The following is a 22,466-nucleotide window of genomic DNA, read 5'->3' as shown; positions in this document are numbered from 1 at the left end:
GAGGAAGCAAGTCGCCGATTTGAGGTACAAAAGTGCAGAGAAGAGAGGTAAGGTAAGGAGCGAAGTTGTGTGCCTCGGTAGTCGTCACAGGTCGTCGAACCAGCTGATTTCTTGCTAGGGAGCCGTCAACCATGGGCGATATGGCAGGTGGGAACACGCACGGTCATGTCGAAGACACGCCGACATTCGGAATTCGTGGTGGTCTCGCAGGCTCGAGGTCAGGGCGTGGCTCAGTGCGTGGCTCAGGACGTGGCTCAGGACGTGACTCAGGACGTGACTCAGGACGTGGCTCAGGGCGTGGAGCCGCCTCGACCACCTCGCCTAACCGACCAATCGGTAGGGGAGGAGGTGTGGGTATGCTGACACGCGCCACGGCGGCTAGAGGCACGAACCAGGATGTGACGCCTGGTCTTGTGTCTACCCCAAGGCTAATGGTACGCCTTCGACCGCGTCAAAATCCAGTCTATCACCACTTGACCACGCCCACTCGACACAACAGGACCATATTCCCGGCCGGGACCCCGACCCAAAGGGACACTCGCGACTTTAATTTTGCAACCACCCTCCAGCCACCAGCCCCAGGTATCTTCGCGTCTGCCGGGTCTTCCAGGTCTGCCACGGCCCCAGGCACGCCGAAGATGTCGAACCAAGCGGGCAAATGGCGCGAGGACCAGGTCCTCATCATCTGCCCCGGCAGCAAGACGACCATGGCCCAGCTGGGCTGCTCCGAGCTTACGCCGCCCGCACACCGGTTTCCCACGCGCATGTTCAAGGACGACGAGAGCGGCGATTGGCGGCCCTACCATACTTTCAAGCGCAAGAAGAAGGCCACCAGCAGTGGCACCGACACGAATGCGGCTGCTGTCCCGGCTGCTGTCCCCGCGCCTGCCTCTTCCACCGCGGAAAACGACGAGTGGGAATGGGTGGAGGATACCGATTCGGAGGAGGGCGCCGTGTACCCCATGCAAGGTCAGTGAATTGGGATCCAAGAACTACAAATCCAATGTTGCACCCGGTGCATTTCAAGGGAAAGGGATCATTTGCGATTTGCCCGGGTAACTGACTAGAAGCGTCTGGACAGGCGGCCGCATCGTCAACATGGAGGCCTTTCTCGCCTTCCTCGACCACATACACAGCATTCTCACGACGACATATCACAACACACCGATCATGCTCATGGCATCGCCGCAGTGGACGCGTCCCGACACGGAGACGATAACCCGGTACATCTTTGAGAAGACTCGCACGCCAGCCCTGTGCCTCATTCATAGCGGCATCGCGACGCAATACGGTTTGAAGTGGGCAAACATGACCGTGGTGGACATTGGGTACGAAAAAGTCGACGTGACTTGCATCTACGAGGGTCGCGTGGTCAACCACAGGGCGCTAGGATCTCCTTTGCTGGAGCACGACATCTCGGGAGGCGAGGTGTTCACGCGGAAGCTGCTGGAGCTACTGAAGGGAAAGAACTTTACGTACGACATGGCCGAGCAGCTGAAGAAGAGTCCCATTTGCGAAGTGCTACCCTATGCGCCGGACCACCCCCAATTCATGGAGCTCCCCACCGAGTCCACGGCCACTGCAGCCGCGGGTCCTGCGGCCGAAGCTCCCGCAACGACCGATCCCTCCAAGCTGGCGGCGACCGATGGCGACGAAGCGGACGTGCTGCCGGGGGCCGATGCGGACGGCGTGTTGGACGTGGCGACCATTGTCACCAGCGGCAACGCGCGCGAGTTTTTGGCCAAGAAGGAAAAGGAAAAGGCGGAAAAGACCAAGGGCCGCAAGGGTAAGGGTCAGGAGGCCGATGCTGCGAGGCCCGGTCGGTTGCCCAACTCGAAGAGGATGCGCAATGTGTTTCAGTACGAGGAGGTCATCCAGGAGGAGGTGCCCCTCGTAGATACCACGGGTGCCGTCGGCACGGCGGGCGAGAATAAGGAAGGCGAGAATAAGGAAGGCGAGAATAAGGAGGGTGAGAATAAGGAGGGTGAGAATAAGGAGGGCGAGAATAAGGAGGGTGAGAATAAGGAGGGCGAAGCTAAGGAGGGTGAAGCCAAAGATGGTGAAGTCAAGGAGGGCCAAACCAACGAGGGCGAAAATAAAGAGGGCGACGCCAAGGAAGGCGAACCCAAGGTGGGCGAAAATAACGACGACCAGACCAAGGCGGACGAAACCAAGGCGGACGAAACCAAGGACGGCCAACCCAAGGAGGACGGAAATAAGGAGGGTGAAAACAAGGAGGGTGAAAACAAGGAGGGTGAAAACAAGGAGGGTGAAAACAAGGAGGGTGAAAACAAGGAGGGTGAAAACAAGGAGGGTGAAAACAAGGAGGGCGAGGCCAAAGAAGGGGAAAGCAAAGACGTAGAGATGACGGACGTCTCGAACCCCGCCGAAACAGCGCCCCCCGAGGCGAGTGGGGAGAAGCCTACCACAACCGAGTCCGCGGCAGCCTCCACCACGGAACAAGCGGCCAAGCCGACCGAGAACCAGGCCGGATCGGGTGCCGCAGCCAACGAAGCAGCAGCATCGCAACAGACGGTCACGCAAAACAGGAGGACGCGGCGCGAAATCGAAGTCGGGCTGGAGCGCTTCACGTTTGCCGAACGGGCCGAGATTGACCGCATCGTGTGGACGGTGTACAGCACGATCCAGGGCATCGACGAGATGTACATGCGCCCCGCGTGCTGGGACAACCTCGTCTTTGTCGGCAACGGGTCGCGGCTTCGGGGCCTCAAGGAGAACATTATGCAGACGCTGAATGCGCGGCATCTCATCTCGCCGAGCACGGCGACCATGTTTACGTCGGAGCTGCCGTCCAATCTGGCCACGCCGACGGGCACCGGGTCGCAGACGCCGACGGGTTCGGTCACGGGCACGCCGTACCAGCTCCCGACGGGGGCGTCGTCTTCGGGGGTGAACCCGCTCCTCCAGGCGGCCACGACGGCATCGTCCCTCGGGGCTGGGGCGGGCGGGGCATCGACGCCGGGCCCGCCGGGTAGCACGGTGGGCGAGGCGGGCGGGCAGCACACGAGCCATTTCCATAGCCAGACGCCGACGAGCATCAAGCTGGCGGCGCTGCCGACGTATCTGTCCGAGTGGAACAAGCACGGGTTCGAAGAGGCCATGTTCCTGGGGGCGCAGGTGGCGGGGCGTCTTGCGTTTTGCGTTCACAACCTAGACATGGCAGGCTTGGAGGCGCAGAAGCTCATGAGTTTGAGCCGCGTTGAGTACAAGTATGTGCTGTCTTCTCTCTCTCTCTCTCTCTCTCTCTCTCTCTCTCTCTCTCTCTCTCTCTCTCTCTACCGAAAACTAACTTGAGCAGTGAACTGGGACCCAAGGGTGTTCGGACGCATTCGATGCTACAGTAACCCGACGCAAGACTGGGGTTCTCGCAAACGCATTCATCACAATTATTACTTGCTTTGGTTTGCCTCGGAGTTGGAGGGATAATGGAAAGGCGGCGGAGGACAAAAGGGGAATTCTGAGAAGCTGTAGCCAACTCCTGGCTGCCCTTGTACGTGTATCTCTTTGTGCTGCGACCTAGTTGCCCGGAGATTCGAGGTCTTGTTTGTTATGGGGATACCATGATGTATCCAGCCAAAACCAGGGGTAGGATGATCCATGACAGTAGCGGTAGTGTACGCTGAAATAAACGATAATCACATCAGCTCGAGATGCCACTTGGAAGCGCAGGTTCATATGCCGTGGCGACAGGAGACTATCCATGTCTCGGGGATCACTTGGTGAAAACCCGGCCCAAGACACGACAACGGCGACTAACATGCTTCGTATTGCCTGCCTCTGCCCGCCGATAAGTCTTGGAAAGGACAAGGGCGTATATCCTCCCTGATGCGGCGACTTCCGGCGGCTTGGCCGGCGGCGACCATGGTGCGGCGGGTCTCATGAGGTGGCCATAAGATGAGATTGAAGTAGGCCATGCATCGACAGACCTGTGGACAAGTCTCGGCAGCTGGCAGAAGTAATCATGAAATTTATAAAGACCCAGGGCACGTCGGCGACGTCTGTCGTCCTCCGGATAAGGTACATGTAGACGTCCCCGATGCCATGCCGGTCGGCGATTCATTCGGCAAAGACCGGCCGGGTACCTGAATTTTCGTACCGCGCGGAAATAGTGTACATAGGTACCAAATACCGAATTCCAAACAAAGATGTGGCTGCAGAAGTTGTCTCAGATGCTGCCGAATGTACAACATACATACGTATTACAAGCTGACATAATAATAGCGACGTATCATCATCATTTAGGTACATGGAGGTACGAGATGTGAGGGTAAATCTCCCGATCCTCTTCCCCCTTTAGCGGAAGAAGAAGTTTAACAAGGCGCCCGTCCCGAATAGACTCGCGATGGTGACAAAACTCGAAGTCGAGAACATGGACATGCCGCTGATGCCATGGCCCGAAGTGCAACCGCCTGACATTCTAGCGCCGACAGCCAAGAAGACGCCCCCCGCGACCGCGAGCAGCGGCGAAACCGACATCCCATCGACCTGTGCGGCGGCCGAGACGGCAAAGGCCGGGTTGGCAGCTTGCAACGCCCAGGCTCCAGCGGCCACGCCGACGGCAAAGAGCACATTCCTCGCCGCGGGGATGGCGTCGCTCCGGGCGCCGCGGACGAGCCAGAGGAACAACCGGCCAGCCTCCTCGTAGGACCCGGAGACGCCCAGCATGGCCTTGCGGGAAACCATGGACACGAGCTGCGAGAGACCTATGAAGAGGCCGCCCAAGGCCGGGGCGATTACGGCGAGACGCGGAGGGGGCGCGTACGTGGCGCAGGCGTAGATGGCGGCGGCACACGTAGCCTGGAAGGCGAGGAACCCCGCGGCGCGGCTGACGCCCGCACGCTCGTGGACGGTGAGGCGGGGGTTCTCGGGCGGGGCGGAGGCGGCGCAGGTCGATAGGCGGGGACCGAGGAAACCGGCCCAGGCGACGCCGCCCAGGAAGGCGCCGGCGAGGGTGTAGAGGCCGGTGGGCACGCCGACGGCGGCTTGGGGGATGACGGTGCCGGGGCAGGCGGCGGCGAGGGCCATGCCGGTACCTTGGAGGGCGCCGCCGAGGATGTTGCCGTCGTAGGGACCGAAGAGGCCGAGGCGGGAGGCGGAGCGGGGTTTGGGGTGGAGGATGTTGAGTTTATCGAGGGCGACGACGACGAGTCTGTTGGGTGAGTGTCTTGGAAGTCCGAGATGAGAAAGAAAGAAAGAAAGGAAGGCTTACGAGCTGGTAGCAGCGGCTGCTAGGAAGCTCTGGAGCATGTGCCAGTCTTCAAACTTGAGCTGGCCCAGGATGACGGAGGGTTGATGGACGCCGGCGGCGACGAGGGCGGCACCGAATGCGGCGCCCGAGACCAAGGTTGTTGCCATGGTTAAGACGATTGTTGGGATTTCGATTTGTGAAGAGATTCCTCGGAGTAGAATGAAGGTGAGGCGAGAAGCAACTTTTTATTTTATTTTGGCCTTTTGAAAAGGATTAGAGGGAGACTGAGGGAGATGTCGCGGAGAGAAGATGTGCTTATGATACTATTAAATAGACGGAAATACACCCTGAATCGCCATAAATGGACAGACGCATTCGTCTAGTAGGCCGTCGGGGTTTATCGATTCGATTCATTCTCAGAGAATCCCATCCTCTCGTTGTCGGCGACGCTTATCGGTCTGCGGAGATTATATCGATATCAATCAAGTCTAGAAATGTATACTATACATTGTATTGTTCGCCGACCCGGGGACTTGTTCTCGGGTTGCGAGTCCTTGGCATCCACGAGAGACTTTGATGTCCGTCTTCGTCAGCGTAGTGTCGACCGTCGTTGTGTACTCGTAATTATTACTCATTGTACGAAGTACTCATGGCGCAACTATCACTACAGCACTATCTTAGGCAGGGACTTGCCATCGACAAAGTACAGGTACCCCCACCCGAAGGTACTTTGTACTGCCAACCCGGTTGTCCGGCCCGCCCTGACCCCGGAAATGCCGAGGTCTGACCCCCGCAATCGACCTGGTCGCCGCGTTAGTCGGCTCCTGATACCGTACACTGAAGCCCGTGTCTACGACGAAACGCAGCCCACACTGCCTCTACGTTGTACTTGCTTTCTCTTGACCTGGCCCGAATAGTCAACGGTTCAGAATCTAATTATAGGTTGATTTATTGTATCTGAACCTCCGTGAACAAGTTACAGCCGTCGTCATCATTATAGACCTACACTCGGTCTAATACTCTGCTGCTACATAGCTCCCGGGGATCTCAAGCCGTATCGCCACAATGCCTTATGCTCTTACCGTCAAGAAGATAGAGGGAAAGCCCGGTAGCGTCTACTACCCGTAAGTACCCAACGTCTCAGCGTCTCCTCCCACACTAACAGCCCCAGCCTCCAAATCAAACAAGTTCCCAGGCCAACTCCTGGCCCCAACGAGGTCCTCGTCAAAATCACCGCAGCCGCCCTCAACCACCGTGACCTCTTCATCCGCCGCCACCTCTACCCCGGCATCTCCTTCGAGAACCCGCTCCTCAGCGATGCCTACGGCGTCGTAGTCGAAGCCGGCCCCGGCGCCTCCACCGCCCTCCTCCACAAACCCGTCATCCTGACCCCGACCCGCGGCTGGGAATCCGACCCCAACGGCCCCGAAGACCCCGCCCGCTTCACCGTCGTCGGCGGCAGCAGGCTCCACCCCGCCGGCGCCGCCCAACAGTTCATCGCCGTCCCCGAATCCGAGCTCGAGCTCGCCCCGGACCACCTGACCCCCGCCGAAGGCGCCGCCCTCCCCCTCGTCGGCCTGACCGCCTGGCGCGCCCTCGTCACCAAGAGCGCCGCCGCCTTCCCCGGCGCCAACCTCCTCATCACCGGCATCGGCGGCGGCGTCGCCCTCCAGGCCCTCCAGTTCGCCGTCGCCCTCGGCTGCCGCGTCTTCGTCACCTCGGGCGACTCCGCCAAGATCGACCGCGCCCGCGCCCTCGGCGCCATCGCTGGCGTCTCCTACCGCTCCCCGTCCTGGGACAAGGACCTGCGCGCCCTGCTCCCTGCCGACCGCCCCTTCCTCGACGCCGTCATCGACGGTGCCGGCGGCGATGTCGTCACACGCGCTGTCCGTCTGCTCCGCCCCGGCGGCGTCATCAGCCAGTACGGCATGACCGTCGCCCCCAAGATGGACTGGCTCATGCAGGCCGTCCTCAACAACATCGAGCTGCGCGGTTCCACCATGGGCTCGCGCGCCGAGTTCAAGGCCATGGTTGACTTTGTCCGCCAGCATAAGATCCGTCCTGTCGTCAGCCGCCGCGTCCAGGGTCTCACCAACCTCGACGCCATCGACGGCCTGTTCAAGGACATGAGCGAGGGCAAGCAGTTTGGCAAGCTCGTTATTGAGATAGATTCCCCTGATTCGGCTTCCAAGTTGTAACTGCACGTGTATGTGCATGCAGGATGAAGGCTATATGGTCAGAATGTGTGTACTGATATACTCTATATAATACTGCATATGCAGCCTTTCCATGACTCCAGCAGTTCTCACATAAGGCGGCTCCATTCCCAGTCTCCGAGTCGTTACTGTTCCACCATTGCGATTGGGGTCGGTTTGTCGTATGTCGTTTCAAGTAGACCCGGGAGGGCGATGCGCTGCTGTTGTCTGTTTCATCCCAATCGCAAGGAAAAGACCAAAAAAAGGAGAAAAAAACAAAGAAAGCACACACCAAAACACCAAACGTACACATAAAGACGACATGCTTCCATGCAGCTCGGGCGTGCAAAGACGTAGCAGATGATCTCAGAACAGAAAGCGCCCGTATCATTGGTATCTTTATTTCCCACTCACACCACTGAACCTCGACATAGCCTGCCCCTACTCCTCGTCCCCCCTCTTCCTCTTCTTCTCCTTGTCCTTTTTCTTCTTCTTCCGGTCCGCCTCTTCCTCCGGGGCGATAAAGTCCTTCTCCCGCTCCCGCTGCCTCTCCTCCTTCTTCAGCTTCTGCTTCTCGGCCCGCTCCGTCTGCGCCGCCCGCGCCTGCGCCTCCTTGCCGAGGAAGTACTCGCCCGTCTCGATCTGCTGGTCGACCTTGCTCTTCTCCGGCGCCGGCGGGAACGGCGTGTACGTCTTCTTGCTCTTGTCCGACACCTTGTGCGGCACGCGGCGCTTGCTGAGCGTCTTTTTGCCAAAGTCGGGCAGGAACCTGTCCCAGCTCTCCGTGGCCAGCTCGGGATCCTTGGCGAGCTCGCGCTTGATCATCTGGCGCAAAAGTCAGCAGACGGGAAAGACTTCATATACATGTACATGTATACAGTAAAACAACAGAAGGAATACGAGGGAAAAGGCGTACGAGTGTCTTGAGGTGGTAGATGGGGTGAATGCCCGTCATGCAGTCGACAATGACCCGTCTCGCGTCCTTCAGCCCATTGAACGGCCCCATCACCGACACGGTGTTGCCGTGGACGAGGATGTAGGTTTCCGTGAGCAGCTCGAGCGCCTTGAGAGTCGACCCGTTGGGCCCCAATATCCTCTGTCTCCGCTTGACAAAACGCTCCTTGTTCCGCACCAGGCTGCGAATCTTGACAATGTCGCATGCTACGCCGTCGTCGAGGATCTTGACCGCTTGCGGTGCCGGCACGCTTCGGGCAAGCAGCTTGATGAGGTCCCGCGCTTTGAGAATCGCCGCCGGGTCGTATGTTTTGCGGGCTAGAGAAGAAAGAAAGTCAAGTTAGGCTTCCCCTCTGATTGCATAGAATTTGCCTTGCCACCCATGTCGATGTGACTTACTTGTTTTGACGGTCATAGAACCCTCGATCAGATCCAGAGCGCAACTGATGCCGTTTTTCTCCAGGGATTTCGTAATCAATGGCCATGCTTCCCTGAGGTAGACTTCGCGGTACTTGGGAAAGAGGACGGAGAAGCTGGATTCCTCCGTGAGGATGCCGGCGGTGCTATCGGCCGGCGTGAAAGGTTCGATTTTCCATTTGTCGACATCTTCCGTGTCCCACGGCTTGTCGGTCTCGCTCTTGTTAGAGGGCATGTTGAAGTATTAATGTGTGAGTATACAGCGGTGGTGTTGGATCCGTCAGGTCCGCCAAAGGAGAGGATAAGCGATGTTTGTCGGCGTTGTCAACTTGAGAAGCTGGATTCAGTTGCGTCTGGTCAACTTTTTTACAAGTTGAACCTGGAGCGCCACGCCAAGGGACGTGGGGCTGCTTATCTTATCGTGGCTTGTAGCCAATCAGAAACAAACATCATGATAGCTGGCGGAGGTACTCCATATTCTCGCCAACGGCTCACCAGCAACCAGATGACTCGAGATGCACTTGTTTGAGAGAAGTCATACTAATTTTGAGAGCCTAAAAAGAAGAAAAAGAAGCTATGAATGTGACTGGGTCAGAATACATGTTGGTATGATAGATGTGCCATGATCCGGTGGCAGTACAGTTGCATTATCATCGGTACAGTACTTTGTAGACTGCGATCGGTCGGCTTACCTAAGACATCCCACGCGCAATGACAATCCCGTTGAAAAGATTGGCTCGTCTTCATCTTTTCTGACCAATCAGCTCTTGCGCTCTCAGATGTCATGATACGCAAGATAAGGAGTCTTCCAGATCGATTCCCATTATTTCCCCCAACTATTCCTCCTTTATCATCATCGAATCCTCGTCTTACCCCATATCGAGTACACACACCGGACGCGTCGAATGCCTTGCCTGGTAATGCCAGTATCATTGTCTTTTTCTTGATGAACCGGGTGTAGTACATATTTCACAATCAGCCATCCCTCTCTCGCGTTTTGACAAGTCGCTCCTTTTGGGACTGGCCACGTCCAATCCCTCGTCTCATCGCCAAGGGTAGGGTAATTCCTGCCACATCGGCGACGGTCAACCTACCTTGCCCGTCTAGGAACACTCTGTCGCACTCTCCGACGTCGACCCCGTCACGTGCTGTCGATCGTTGCAGACCTTGTTCAACCCGGCCGGTCAGCTACAATATCGGTCTGAGGTCTACCAGTCGAGACGGCGATTTTCTTCACTCTTGTCGCGTCGGGCGGAAAAGGTGCGATACAGACAGAGACAGACAGATATACGACGCGCGCCATGGACGAAACCGGTGGAATATCTCCTATCCCAACCACTCTCGAGGCCGAACCGGTGTCGCGTCCTAGTTCGACCTCGAACGAATCCCTACCCCAGTTGCCGGGCATTTCGTCGCTCTCTTCGGTCAATTCAGCCACCAATTCACCACAAATGAGGTGCGTTAATCTCGAGGAGGAGAGCCGACCCGGCTGTCGGGTGTCTGCGTCGCGGCTCTGATTGTAGCAAGGAGAATGGTCGCCGCGACGCTGCCCCGAAGGTCCCTTTGACATGTCCAATTACACTTGTGTTTCGGGTGAAGATTTAAGCTGACCCGCTTGAGCGCCGTTCAGACCGACAAGCACTGCGCCTCCTTCCCAAGGTCCCTCACCGACGACAACACCACAGCCTGCGTCACAGCTTGCGTCGCAACCTACGTCGCAGCCGGCATCGCAGCCGGCGCCACAACCGGCACAACAACCGGTACAGCAATCGGCACAGCAACCGGCACCACAGCCGACACAGCAGCCGGTACAACAACCCGCACCACAACCTGTACCGCAACCCATGCCACAACATGTGCAACAACCTATGCAACAATCTATGCAACAACCTGTGCACCAGCCAGCAACGCAACCGTCACAGCAACCGCCACAGCAACCGCAACCACAGCATGCACAAGAAAACCCAGCCCAAACCCATCAGCAGCTACAACCACAGCCAGTGCTGCTTCCTGGCCCGTCGCCGACTCCTGCACTTTCTGGGAGAGGACCGGGACCCCACACTGTAAGGATCCCCTCCGTCGCGTTATACCACACATCGTCCTACATGTCCTTGATTTCTTTACGCATCCCCCAGTTCAATGTTCCGCGACAATCCGTCAAGTGGCGTAGAGTCGTTGTGTGCCAGCAGCATCCCTTCAGCTCGCATGGGATAAGGCGAATTGGTCTCTACCTTGCTGTTTGTACTGGTACCTCTTTCGCAGCAAAGAATACCATTGCAAATGGTATCTAAACCGACCGCTATTCGAGCACTTTTTTTTCTTTCCCGCCTCGCATCTCCACTTCTTTTCGTCCCTTATCAAAGTCTTGTTGGCCCCACACTACATCAGTATCTGTTACGGCATCACCAAATCATGATAGGGCGGCCCCACCGACAAAGATAAACCCAAATTTCCTGTTGTCAAAAGTTCTTATCTACGCATCACATCTATCTATCTATCTTGCAAGCCCCTCGCTATCAGCCCTGATAGTAGCTACAATCATTCCCAAAATATTCGCTCCCATATTGGTCGGGATGATGGCCACACCTGCTAACCATGGTCGCGAGTCAACACAGCCGACTTGTCAAAACTGTCAGACCTCAACGACGCCCTTGTGGCGACGCGATGAATATGGCGCCGTCCTGTGCAATGCCTGTGGTTTGTTCCTCAAGCTGCATGGCCGGCCGCGGCCCATATCTCTCAAGACGGATGTAATAAAGAGTCGCAACCGGGTCAAGACTATGCGTCCTGATCTTGCGAACAAAAAGAGGGTTAGTCGTGCTTCTACTGTCCCCCAGCAGCTCGATATCGCACATCGCTGACATGACCGCCCCTTGCAGTTGCAAGCGCAACAGGCACAGCAGGCGCAACAACAGCAACAACAACAACAACAGCAGCAACAACAACACGCCCAGCACCCCTCGCAAGGCTTTCCCCAAGGTGACCCGAACGGATTCGATCTCAATGCGCAGCCTGGCACAGTCGCATCGGGTCAGCGGTCGATGCAAAAGTCGGCCAATGGGCAGCCCGACGGGGGTCATTCCCCGGGGTCCCGCGCCGATACGCCTTCTTTATACAACCCCGGAATGCCCGTCTTCCAAGGGCTAGACGATGCTCAGTTCCAGTCGAGTGGCCTCGCCGGCTTCGCCATGTCGGCTAATTCCCCCAACCGTCCGGCGTCGCCCCTGAACGGCAACCGACACCTCGACCCTCCCCAAACCCACGAACAGCTCATCGCCACCAACTCGGCGTTGAAGACTAGGGTCAGCGAGCTCGAATTCATCAACGAACTCTTTCGCGGGCGACTGGGTCAGCTGGAGCATGACGAGGCCAACGCCAGGCGGGGGCAGGAGATCAACGGGCAGACCGAGGCTCAGCTCCGAGCCGAGTTGGACGAGAGCCACCGCAGGGAGAACAACCTCAAGCGACGGCTAGACGAGCTCGAGCTCGAACTGAAGACGGTAAAGGACCAACTCGAAGCCGTCGATTCCGACAGAGCCTCCAAGAGGCCCCGTCTAGCGGAACCCGAACCCCAAGCGCCGAGCAATGACACCCCCGTTCTCGCCGAAGAGAGCAGCATCAAACCCGAACCAATGCAGGCTGAGGAAGCACCCGTCGTTACTCAACCCGAGGAAGAAGGCCCGGCGCCTCAACTTGAAACCACCGCTTCCTAGAATGGCATAATGGTCGAAGCGAGAAGAGGCCCGGAATGGCCTTTCAACAACAATGTCTTCTATTAATTCACGCCTACGCTCTTGTAACATTATTCGCATCCATTTGTCGACGGCGACGCCGGCTCTTCGATCAGGTCCTCTATGACGGAACGCTCTCCATGCAATGTAAATGCATGTCCTTCATATTCGTGTCGTTGGGAGACTTGAACCCCTGCATCTTAACTCACGTTTTGTCCGCTCTACTTTGCCAAGGCATATGTACAGGGTCTGGCCTCGAAAGGAAGACCTTGTGGTCTCCCCGTCAAATCACCTCACTGGTGCAACGGGATGGATGAGTGGCATAATAGGGGTGCAGAGGGATGAACATGATAGTCGGGACCCGGGATGGCCTGGAAGCCGTTGAGCTACGACTTGATATGTCCGAAGATTTCGGGCGAGAAAGAAGCGACTGGTTTTCTGTTTGTAGTACCACACATAGTACTCCGTACATGCAGGTCCTCCCTTGAGGTCTGATCCTACCGCTGCTTCATAGCGAGGGATACCCAAAAGTTGCTTTTGCCCACAGGCGTTGACGGATTGGCCGTCTTTTGCACCGTCTTTTGTACCGTCTTTTGCATGAACGACGAATACTTGGTACGACGTATTCAATTCGAAAGAGCGTAGTCATCCAGTGAAATAATAATCCCGCGTGTCTATTCGCCGGTATGATCCAGGGGTTAGGTCTCAGTTGGAAGTTGATGGGCCGAGGGTGAGGTGAGGAATTCCACCATGCCGTTCCTCGGGGGCGATGATGGCTTCTCCGTGTTCAATACTTCGTAATGGGCACACACACACACACACACACACACACAGTCTCTCTCCAAGCACCTTGATAATGGTCGAGGTTTGTATTGACTGTTGGGGAGCAGCCAACGAAACCTTAATCGAATACGGCCTCGATCCAGCTTGGAGATTGGCCCTTTTCTGACTTTGAACACGCCGAGGGATGAGGACCGAAGCCCAGAGTTGCGCCAAGGGGGTCGAGGGACAGAAAGCACGCAATTCATCCCACCTTTCATAACGCTGCATTCCAGCACGTCGCGTCGCAGACCGTACTAGTCCTTCTATTGTGTTTTCTTTGCCAGACTTTCTTGCTAGTGTCTCATTCGTCATGCCTTTTTTTTTGCCCCCCTGAAAGGTGTGCCTGGAGTTGGTCGAGTCGCGGGATCTATAAGGGTATGAGGGAATCACGACAAGAACGGCCAGCTGGAAAACATTTGTTTTAATCCTTCTTTTCAGCGATTAACTGGTGTTCCCCGCGGCACGTTTCGAACTCCCACAAATGGGCTACCAACCGGACTGTGACCAGGTCATGCTCTCTAAGAAGCGGACCTGGGCCATGTACGTCCCGGCGGTCTCCTCTCCGCTCAACCCCAGCTGCAATTCACATGGAAAAAAGACACGGGAGAGGTCGGAAGCAGGAACCGCACTTCGGACGACGACGTCCGGGGGCGAGGGGGACAGACTCCGGAGAGAACTCAGCCCCACGGAGAGATTGCTGAGGCAAAAGGCAGCGATAGCCTGGCTGTCGATAAGGACGGGTGACCAGGCGGCCGTAGGCGACGGGGCAAAGAAGAAGAACAAGAAGAAGAAGAAGACACCACCGGGAGAGAAGAACGCGAGGCCGCCAATCCATCGTGCGCACTGGGACGATCAAGACGACCAGTTTTTCGTCTGCGCGCAAGGGTACGATAACGACGACGACGATGACGACGGCGCAATGAACCACTGGACCGTCACGGCTTTAACCGACATCAGCTTCCTCTGGCCTTTTGATTTCCTCAAGATCCCCATGACGCGTCGGTCGCTGCTTGTCGCAATGCTGTGCCTGGGGAGCTGCATCCCCGCGCTTGCCATCCTCTCGTCCAACGGTCTATCCGCCGGCATCTGGGCCCTCCGTCAACCTACTGTCCGAGCTCTGGCCCGACAGGCAGCTTCTCTTGACGTATACCGCCAATGAGAAGGGGTACGAAGCACCCCGCGCGCGATATACAAAGCAGCATCTCCCGTGGAGCGCAAAACGGAGTGTTGTTTTTATGGACGGGGTAATTTTCCCGGACCGAAACCATCTACCATACGCCAGTCTATGAAACAGCACCATGACTCTCGTTGGTGAACAATATAAAAGCAACAGAATCCCGTGAGGGAAAAAAAAAAGAATGAATGATACAAGCTCTCGACCACGAGAGGAATTAATTACTTCTTTTCGTCGTCCTTTGGCGTCTCGGATTTTGAGTCGGTGTTTGGGGCCGATCCAGGGGGTTGGCTGGCGTCTTGAGGTGTCGCATTTAGAGCATTGTTCACTTGCCAAATGGCCCTCTCCATTTCAACCTTGAGCTCGGGCAAGTCGAGCGTCTCGGCAATTCTGACCCCGTCGTCGTTCGAGAGGAGTACCTTCTCTTCAACGCCGGGCGAACCGGAGGCTGGATTGGGGTGCTGCGCCGGGCTCAGAGTTTGTTTATGCGGCTTGTTTGTCAGGGGGGAGTATATGCTGTCCAAGAGGTGTGAAGGGCTCAGGTCGACGAGTTTGTTTTTGCGGAGGAATTCGAGGTGGGCGCCGCCCGCTATAGCGCGCCAGTGTGACCAGGCCCGGTAGGCGAGATAGAAGAAGGGGAAGTTGGGGATCCTTGTGGTGTATAGGTGGTTAGCGAAGGGAGTAATGGGAGAAACACGGGTCGAGAGAATGGGGTCCTGTTTGGCAATAGAGATAGACATACACTGGCACCAAAATAAAAGGTATGGTGATGGGCATTCCGACAAAACACCACACGAGCCTGTTCTTGTGGAAGGCGGCTCTTTCTGTAGCAAGTTTGGCCAGCACCGTCTCAACAGATCCCCGAGGAATGATGGACCCGGGGAAAACGACGTCAACTCGCTCCCCCTGGAGCTCCTCGTATCTCCGCCGTGCCGACAGGGGGGGAACCGACTTGAGGCCCCATTCCTGGTAGGGAATCCTCCTGAGGAGATGGTTTCCGTAGTTGACGACGGTCCTCTGCCAGCCCTTTTCGCGGCTTTCCCAATCGGCCCAGAGTCTGGCGGTTCGGTTCGTCACCTTGTCGGCGAGGCTCAGCTTGGCGGTCGTGACATGCACGCGTTGGCAGTAGAGCAAGGTCCGGGAGGTGGTGAGAGGTAGGAGAAAGAGGCGCATGGTGAAGAGGAGGGCGAGGGCTACCAGCAAAATGGATGGTTTTTGTTACCCGTCGAGCCGAGAGGGCGAAAGTCGAGTCGCGGCGGGCAGGGTCGACGGGTTTGATGGTTTCGCATACGAAGTAGGATGCTAGCTTATTAGCTGCGTGAAGAAAGAGGCGATTGGAGATGGAGCATTTTCTCCCCTAGGCTGTAACTTGTAAGGGGCGCAGCAGATTCGTAAAAGTGGGAATCAACTAAATCCGGTAATGGTAGTGTCAGTTGTATGGCCAAGGTGGAAAACGCTGGGTCCGATGAAGAAATCGCGGTTCCCGTTGTTCTGACGTTGCCCTAGATCCCAGCTAAGCAAAGGGTTACCGGAGTAAAAGCGGCTTTAAGCTCCATTTTTTGACCAACCGGTGACGCACATGGTCGTCACATCTGCCCATTTGGTAAATGATAGGTGAGGTACAGGTACTTGTACTTGTATGTACATGTACTTGTACCAATCCGCTGGAAGCACTGCCCCAATGAAACCTGGGTACGTACCTATTTCATTGGCGGCCCCCCGAAACCAGAGCAGCAGCTAATACCCCAGTGGTTGCCCCCCAGCTTTTCATCAACTGACATTCCTTTGAAGACATCACCTTCGTATCCCTCCCCGCCTGGCGAGTCAGGCTCGTAGCATCAAATACCCAACCACCACTACGGCTTCACACCGCATTGTGTAATGGATTTGGCACTTCTGTCTATTGATGCAAGCTTCCCTCGACTGAGCCGTCCCTCCCATCCATTGTCACTCGACCATCTTCACGGCCATCACGCGCCTTGCGGCCTTTGCCTCTCGTTCTTACACTCGTTCTTACTTCGTCCTCCCCCTCCTCCGTCCTCCATTCCTGATATCTTCAGGGAGTGTCGTTCCATATCCTAGGTGCTTTGAATGAGGCGTACAAACATTTGATTCGGGGTTTCTCGCCGGAGTGAGGCCAACGCTGGCTGGCTGCCTCCCTGGCGATTGTTCTTTTACCTTTTTTTTTTTGATAGGCATATCGATTCGGATGCATCGGTCCTGAGAACTATGCACCGCTTGGCTCGAGCCAGGGCGCTTACATTTCATCGCCCAACTTGATCTCTCGGACCTCAGAGAACGACAGCTTTCCGCATCGGTCGTCTCTCGCCTCTGTCCTCGGAATGGACCACCCTGTCGAGGACCTCCGGCCCAACTCGAGCACTCGCACGCCGAGTCACCGTGCCTCGATTGGTGCCACGAGCAATGCGACAACATTCGAAAGCCATCACCTTTCGCGCCAACGATTACCTCGTTCTCTCCCTCGTACGCATTCTCCCCACATCATTATCCCTACGTATGTATATATTCATGCTAACTATCTTCCTCGGCTCCTCCAGCTTGGATCGACTCGTTCGAATCGGATGATGGCTCGATTTCGGAGGAGCAACGTCGACTGTTGCAGCCGCCTAGTCGCACCCGCCCCCCACAACATAACCACCTCCCCAGCCGTACCGACCGAAGGATGTCTCGAGATGGCTTCGTCGACTGGGGCCGAGATCCGGCGCTCAGGCATGCCAACTCACCACCGAGACGGATTACCCTGCAAAACATCCTCAGGGGCAGGAGAGGACAGGCGGGACGGAAATGGGACCACCTGCGCAGCGCCGAGCCAGTCATCGTCCCGGTCAACCTCTCCCAGAACCAAGACCCGGGCCTGGCCTGGCGAAGCTACCTCCAGTCGTCGGTCTACGGTCGGATGGAAGGCGAGGAGTCGGAGGTGGTCGACCCGGAAGTCCTGGACGAGCTGCAGCCCGGCTTTGACCGACCGTTCGACAAATCCCTCTACCCGCACAACCAGGCCCACGGCCGCGATGCAAACGGGCGGCGGAAGAGGCGGCGGCAGACGCTCTGGGAACGAGCCTGGCGCGTCATCCTGCGCCACCCGCTCGTCCCGCTGATGTTCCGCCTCATCGTGCTGGTCACCGCCGTGAGCTCCCTGGCCGTCGCGGCGCGCATCTACATGCACGAGGACGCCCAGGACCACCACAGCGCCGAAACCACGCAGAGCATCGTGGCCATTGTCGTCGACACCGTGGCCGTCCCGTACATCGGCTACATGCTTTGGGACGAGTACACGGGCAAGCCGCTGGGGCTGCGGGCTGCCACGCAAAAAATCGCCCTGATCCTTCTGGACCTCTTCTTCATCATATTCAAATCGGCGAGCACGGCCCTTGCTTTCGAATCGCTCGTATATCACATGGACCAGCGAGTCGAGGACATCACCGCCCTCTCGAGGGCTCTGACGTCTCTGATGGTTGTGGGCCTGGTGGCGTGGACGATGACCTTTATGGTCAACATATTCCGGACGGTAGCGAGACTAGGACCGGGTGAAGGATAAGAGGGGATGCTTAACAACTGGAATACGACAAGGGCGTTATAGGCATGGATGGGGCACGGTTAACAAGGGAGACGGGACAGGGACACTACTAAGATACCTTTTTCTTTTTTTCTTTTTTTTCTTTTTCTTTTCCCTTTTACTTCTTGTTCTTCTTTTCGTTGTATTTTCTTACTGCCAGGCGCAACGCCATGAGCTACGCTACTTTGTCGTCAATTTTCATCGAAACACCCAGGTTCAATGGCTTGGATATAGGTATAATAGGGACCCGGTGACAGGCGTCTTATCAACCGAATCGAGATCTTATACCAAGAAGCGCTTCCAATACGACAGGGGAACACGGAGCCATCCGATACGAAGTCCACATTACAGAACCATCAGGAGGCTCGTATATTGAGATGCATACTCGTGGAATACCTAAACGACGGAGGCCTCTTCTTCGAATGTGTATACGAGCTGGTACGTATACAAGTACCTATTACGTAGATACGGATGGATTATATGAATCGGGACGAATGTTCAAAATAGTGTAGAATGCGCGTGACGCTTGCCGCCTTTCCGACCCTTACATAATCAAACCCCTCCCTAGCCTTGCAGTCCCACCGTACCTGTCTTACCTAACCTATACCTTTGTCAAGGTACCTATCGTAGTCCTACTCCACTAGGCCGCCATACTCTTCAGCCCACCTACGAACCTACCTACCTTCTCCGTCATCCTTATAACCCAGCAGCCGAGCTCGACGAACATAACCGCCAGCACACACGACCACTGGCGATACTCTCATCCCAGCACCGGGCCGGAGAATACAAGGTCATCAAAACGCCTGACCCTGACCTAGCCTAGCGTTGGCCAGCCCAGTCCTACGGTTCCTGCCTTGGGATCTTACCCCTCGACAGCACTTCCCAGGTGACCGCCACGAGCCTAACCAAAAGAATCGCCGCCGCGTCGCAGCACTCGGCTGGCTGGCCTGGCTGGCCGTTGAGATAGATCCTTTCTCACCCTGCGCTTAACAATCAGAGTACTCCTTGCGACAATATAACCCTTCTTCTCCAACCTAAACCATGTCGGCAAGCACACGGGGGGCCGCCCCGCAGATGCCCCCGGTTCCCAACAAAGAGGATGCCGTGGCAACGTGAGTCGTCTTGACGATATCTCATCCCGAATCCATTCCCTGACACGCAAGTTTGTACGCAGATGGAACTATCTCGAGGCTGGCATAGACCGTGTCATGCTACACTTGGAACTAGGTATCGACATGCACACGGTACGCTTTCGACTCCCTGCCACGCAAGATGACTCGCCGCTTCCGATGATCAAAGCTAACCATCTTTGGTGCAGTATATGGGTGTCTACACGTACGATGCGACACTCTCCCCCCATGCCCGTTTGATGCCAATCATATAATCTGACCACGATGCTCGCAGTGCCGTCCATAACTTCTGCACATCTCAAAAGGCTGTTGGCCTGGGCATGTCCACCAACGGGGCGTCGATTGGTAGTGGAAATCATCGAGGAGGTAGTATCTCCCCCAACTCCCCTGAAAGCCTTTCCTCACTCCCAGGGGAATCCATGCTGACTGCCTTGAATTTTCCCCGTCACAGCTCACCTTCTCGGCGAAGAGCTCTACAAGAAGTTGACGCACTATCTAACGAAACACCTCCGCGACCTCCTTCAGGAGGCCAAGACCCATTCCAACGAGGCTCTTTTAGCGTTTTACATCAAGGAGTGGAATAGGTACACCAATGCCGCCAAGTACATCCATCATCTCTTCAGCTATCTCAACCGCCACTGGGTCAAGCGAGAGATGGACGAGGGCAAGAGGAACACGTACGACGTATACACGCTACACCTGGTCCAATGGCGGGAAGAGTTGTTCAAGAATATCTCCGACAAGGTCATGGATGCCGTTCTCATGCTCGTCGAGAAGCAGCGCAACGGCGAGACCATCGACCACAGTCAGATCAAACAGGTTGTTGAGTCGTATGTGTCTCTCGGCCTCGACGAATCCGACCCCACCAGATCGACCCTCGACATCTACCGGTACCACTTCGAGAACCCCTTCCTCGAGGCGACCGCCGCCTACTACGAGGCCGAATCGAAACAGTTCCTCGCCGAGAATAGCGTCGTCGAATATATGAAGAAGGCTGAGGCGCGCCTGGCCGAGGAGAAGGACCGCGTCGAGATGTACCTCCATCCGGATATTCTTCCTTCGCTTCAAAAGACGGGCGAGAAGGCACTTATTAGCGACCATGCGCCCCTTCTCCGCGACGAGTTCCAGGTGCTCCTCGAGAACGACCGCGAGGAAGATATGGCAAGGATGTATGGGCTTCTACAACGCATCCCCGATGGTTTGGAGCCGCTGCGCCAGCGGTTCGAGACGCATGTTCGCAACGCGGGCCTCAACGCCATCGAGAAGGTGGCATCGGATCATTCGGAAAAGCTGGAGCCAAAGACCTACGTCGATGCCCTGCTCGAGGTGCATGCGCAGTATTCGGGGCTTGTCTCACGCGCCTTCAGGGAGGAGGCCGAATTCACGAGGTCGCTCGATAACGCCTGCAAGGAGTTTGTGAACCGGAACGAGATTTGCAAGTCGGGATCCAACAAGTCCCCCGAGCTTCTCGCCAAGTACACCGATGTCCTCCTCCGGAAGAGCGGCGCCGCCATCGAGGAGGCCGACCTCGAGACCACCCTGGCGCGCATCATGATCGTCTTCAAGTACATCGAGGACAAGGACGTCTTCCAGAAATTCTACTCGCGCATGCTCGCGCGCCGACTGGTCCATAGCAACTCGTCCTCGGACGACGCCGAGACGAGCATGATCAGCAAGCTGAAGGAGGCGTGCGGTTTCGAGTACACCAACAAGCTGCAGCGCATGTTCCAGGACATGCAGATCTCCAAGGACCTCAACAACAGCTACCGCGAGCACTGCAACAGCCTGGAGGGCAGCAAGAACCTGCTCGATTCGCAGTACGCCATCCTGGGCACGGGCTTCTGGCCGCTCCAGGCGCCCAATACCAACTTTTCGCCTCCGGCCGAGATCAACGAGGAGATTGAGCGCTTCGGGCGCTTCTACAAGAACAAGCACGACGGCCGCAAGCTGACTTTTCTCTGGCAGCTGTGCAAGGGCGAGGTCAGGGCTGGGTATTGCAGGGCCAGCAAGATGCCGTACACATTCCAGGTATCCATGTACCAGATGGCCATCCTCCTCCTTTTCAACGAGAAGGATGCCCACAGCTACGACGACATTGCCGGCGCCACGCTCCTGAGCCACGAGGTGCTCGATCAGGCGCTCGCCATCCTTGTCAAGGCCAAGGTCCTGCTGGTCTCGCCCGCAGGCAAGCCGGCACCTGGGTCGGAGCTCCGGTTGAATTTCGATTTCAAGAGCAAGAAGATCCGCGTGAACCTCAACCTTGGCGGCGCGCGGGAGGCGAAGCAGGAGGAGGTCGAGACGAACAAGACCATCGAGGAGGACCGCAAGCTTCTCATCCAGGTACGCCTTTCCTTTCAGGCATCGCGGTCGTGGTCGTGGTTCAGCCTACTGTTTATTGTTCTTGTATAACCCAACTAACCATCCCTCTCACAGTCTGCCATTGTCCGTATCATGAAGGCAAGAAAACAGATGAAACACATGCAACTTGTCAGTGAGACGATCAACCAGATCAAGGCACGCTTTGTGCCCAAGGTGCCGGATATCAAGAAGTGCATAGAGATTCTCCTCGACAAGGAATATCTCGAGCGACTAGAAGATGACGACCTCGGATATCTGGCGTAGGCCGAGTTGTTCAGGACAATGGAACGACCATAGCCCGGGAGGGAGTGTCATGCCGTTATTCCCCTGCGCCAGGTGCGCAACCGACGGGACCCAGGATGCTCTTCGGACTCGTTCACCACTATTCCAAACCTCTCGTCACACATATTGGTATCTTGCCTGGAGACTAGTCATCGTCCTCGGGCTCCATTAAGCAGAATTAAACGAAACTCGGACAAACGCCCTACTACGCAACTTCTCCCCACGCCAGCTAGGCCGCGGGAGCGTGGTTGTCATTCACCCTTCTCTTTTCTTTTCCGCTTCGTTGCTCCGACGCGAATGTGATGCAAGAGATGGAAAAAGCAGGGGAGATCGTAGCGGGCTTTAGTGGTAGGGGCTCGATTCGAGCGCATGGAATGATTGTTTGTTCATAGTGTAATCGGATAGGGGGCTCTACCGGTCAGCGACTGCTTTGCCTCCACCTTTTCTACCTCTCCTTGGTATGGCATTCCGATCTCGTCGTGCATGCGTTGGGTTTGGAGGCTGGGTAAAAGGTGGCTGGCAGCGCTGGGACATGGAGCGCTTGGCAGAATAGGTAGTTAGACGGGCGTATGGGCAGAAATGAAAACGAATCACCTCGGACGTTAACCACATGGCCA

The 22,466-nt window shown here is 56.4% G+C and overlaps 11 protein-coding genes across 11 annotated transcripts; 7 read left to right on the top strand and 4 right to left on the bottom strand.

Moving 5' to 3' along the window:
* The first annotated feature begins 486 nt into the window (after positions 1-486).
* On the top strand, positions 487-3,676 carry ACRALDRAFT_1076250 (uncharacterized protein). Its single transcript, XM_071018488.1, has 3 exons — positions 487-969; positions 1,082-3,230; positions 3,320-3,676. The coding sequence occupies exons 1-3, from the start codon at positions 639-641 to the stop codon at positions 3,363-3,365; spliced, it is 2,526 nt and encodes an 841-aa protein (XP_070873635.1). The 5' UTR covers positions 487-638; the 3' UTR covers positions 3,366-3,676.
* Positions 3,538-4,253, bottom strand: ACRALDRAFT_209964 (uncharacterized protein; the record flags this gene model as incomplete). Its single annotated transcript, XM_071022963.1, has 4 exons — positions 3,538-3,773; positions 3,857-3,967; positions 4,009-4,185; positions 4,247-4,253. The coding sequence occupies 4 exons, from the start codon at positions 4,251-4,253 to the stop codon at positions 3,538-3,540; spliced, it is 531 nt and encodes a 176-aa protein (XP_070873634.1).
* Positions 3,994-5,519, bottom strand: ACRALDRAFT_1063407 (uncharacterized protein). Its single transcript, XM_071016794.1, has 2 exons — positions 5,231-5,519; positions 3,994-5,170 (listed from the first exon to the last, which is right to left on the bottom strand). The coding sequence occupies exons 1-2, from the start codon at positions 5,374-5,376 to the stop codon at positions 4,315-4,317; spliced, it is 1,002 nt and encodes a 333-aa protein (XP_070873633.1). The 5' UTR covers positions 5,377-5,519; the 3' UTR covers positions 3,994-4,314.
* A 529-nt stretch (positions 5,520-6,048) lies between these two features.
* ACRALDRAFT_1042254 (uncharacterized protein) lies at positions 6,049-7,587 on the top strand. Its single transcript, XM_071015253.1, has 2 exons — positions 6,049-6,333; positions 6,381-7,587. Exons 1-2 carry the CDS (start codon positions 6,275-6,277, stop codon positions 7,405-7,407), a joined length of 1,086 nt encoding a protein of 361 aa, XP_070873632.1. The 5' UTR covers positions 6,049-6,274; the 3' UTR covers positions 7,408-7,587.
* A 258-nt stretch (positions 7,588-7,845) lies between these two features.
* Positions 7,846-9,010, bottom strand: ACRALDRAFT_1032520 (uncharacterized protein; the record flags this gene model as incomplete). Its single annotated transcript, XM_071014925.1, has 3 exons — positions 7,846-8,229; positions 8,321-8,676; positions 8,758-9,010. 3 exons carry the CDS (start codon positions 9,008-9,010, stop codon positions 7,846-7,848), a joined length of 993 nt encoding a protein of 330 aa, XP_070873631.1.
* Positions 9,011-9,632: 622 nt separating this feature from the next.
* ACRALDRAFT_1081573 (uncharacterized protein) lies at positions 9,633-13,073 on the top strand. Its single transcript, XM_071019182.1, has 4 exons — positions 9,633-10,231; positions 10,406-10,838; positions 11,391-11,585; positions 11,655-13,073. Exons 1-4 carry the CDS (start codon positions 10,077-10,079, stop codon positions 12,486-12,488), a joined length of 1,617 nt encoding a protein of 538 aa, XP_070873630.1. The 5' UTR covers positions 9,633-10,076; the 3' UTR covers positions 12,489-13,073.
* On the top strand, positions 12,524-13,662 carry ACRALDRAFT_209959 (uncharacterized protein; the record flags this gene model as incomplete). The annotated part of the gene is made up of 9 exons (XM_071022956.1): positions 12,524-12,720; positions 12,753-12,823; positions 12,861-12,906; positions 12,955-12,965; positions 13,021-13,121; positions 13,236-13,303; positions 13,341-13,371; positions 13,440-13,569; positions 13,613-13,662. The coding sequence occupies 9 exons, from the start codon at positions 12,524-12,526 to the stop codon at positions 13,660-13,662; spliced, it is 705 nt and encodes a 234-aa protein (XP_070873629.1).
* A 147-nt stretch (positions 13,663-13,809) lies between these two features.
* On the top strand, positions 13,810-14,487 carry ACRALDRAFT_2043545 (uncharacterized protein; the record flags this gene model as incomplete). The annotated part of the gene is made up of 1 exon (XM_071021360.1): positions 13,810-14,487. One exon carries the CDS (start codon positions 13,810-13,812, stop codon positions 14,485-14,487), a length of 678 nt encoding a protein of 225 aa, XP_070873628.1.
* Positions 14,488-14,723: 236 nt separating this feature from the next.
* Positions 14,724-15,675, bottom strand: ACRALDRAFT_2043544 (uncharacterized protein; the record flags this gene model as incomplete). The annotated part of the gene is made up of 2 exons (XM_071021359.1): positions 14,724-15,153; positions 15,245-15,675. The coding sequence occupies 2 exons, from the start codon at positions 15,673-15,675 to the stop codon at positions 14,724-14,726; spliced, it is 861 nt and encodes a 286-aa protein (XP_070873627.1).
* Positions 15,676-16,274: 599 nt separating this feature from the next.
* Positions 16,275-18,559, top strand: ACRALDRAFT_1063400 (uncharacterized protein). Its single transcript, XM_071016793.1, has 2 exons — positions 16,275-16,986; positions 17,061-18,559. The coding sequence occupies exons 1-2, from the start codon at positions 16,845-16,847 to the stop codon at positions 18,059-18,061; spliced, it is 1,143 nt and encodes a 380-aa protein (XP_070873626.1). The 5' UTR covers positions 16,275-16,844; the 3' UTR covers positions 18,062-18,559.
* Positions 18,560-18,761: 202 nt separating this feature from the next.
* Positions 18,762-22,453, top strand: ACRALDRAFT_1063399 (uncharacterized protein). Its single transcript, XM_071016792.1, has 6 exons — positions 18,762-19,191; positions 19,254-19,323; positions 19,398-19,414; positions 19,484-19,575; positions 19,661-21,549; positions 21,643-22,453. Exons 1-6 carry the CDS (start codon positions 19,121-19,123, stop codon positions 21,829-21,831), a joined length of 2,328 nt encoding a protein of 775 aa, XP_070873625.1. The 5' UTR covers positions 18,762-19,120; the 3' UTR covers positions 21,832-22,453.
* The last annotated feature ends 13 nt before the right edge of the window (positions 22,454-22,466 follow it).

Source organism: Sodiomyces alcalophilus, assembly GCF_042370955.1.
Source record: "Sodiomyces alcalophilus JCM 7366 unplaced genomic scaffold ACRALscaffold_6, whole genome shotgun sequence".
Taxonomy (NCBI): Eukaryota; Fungi; Ascomycota; class Sordariomycetes; order Glomerellales; family Plectosphaerellaceae; genus Sodiomyces; species Sodiomyces alcalophilus.
The sequence above is the reverse complement of the archived record's forward strand: the minus strand, read 5'-3'. Positions and strand labels throughout refer to the sequence as shown.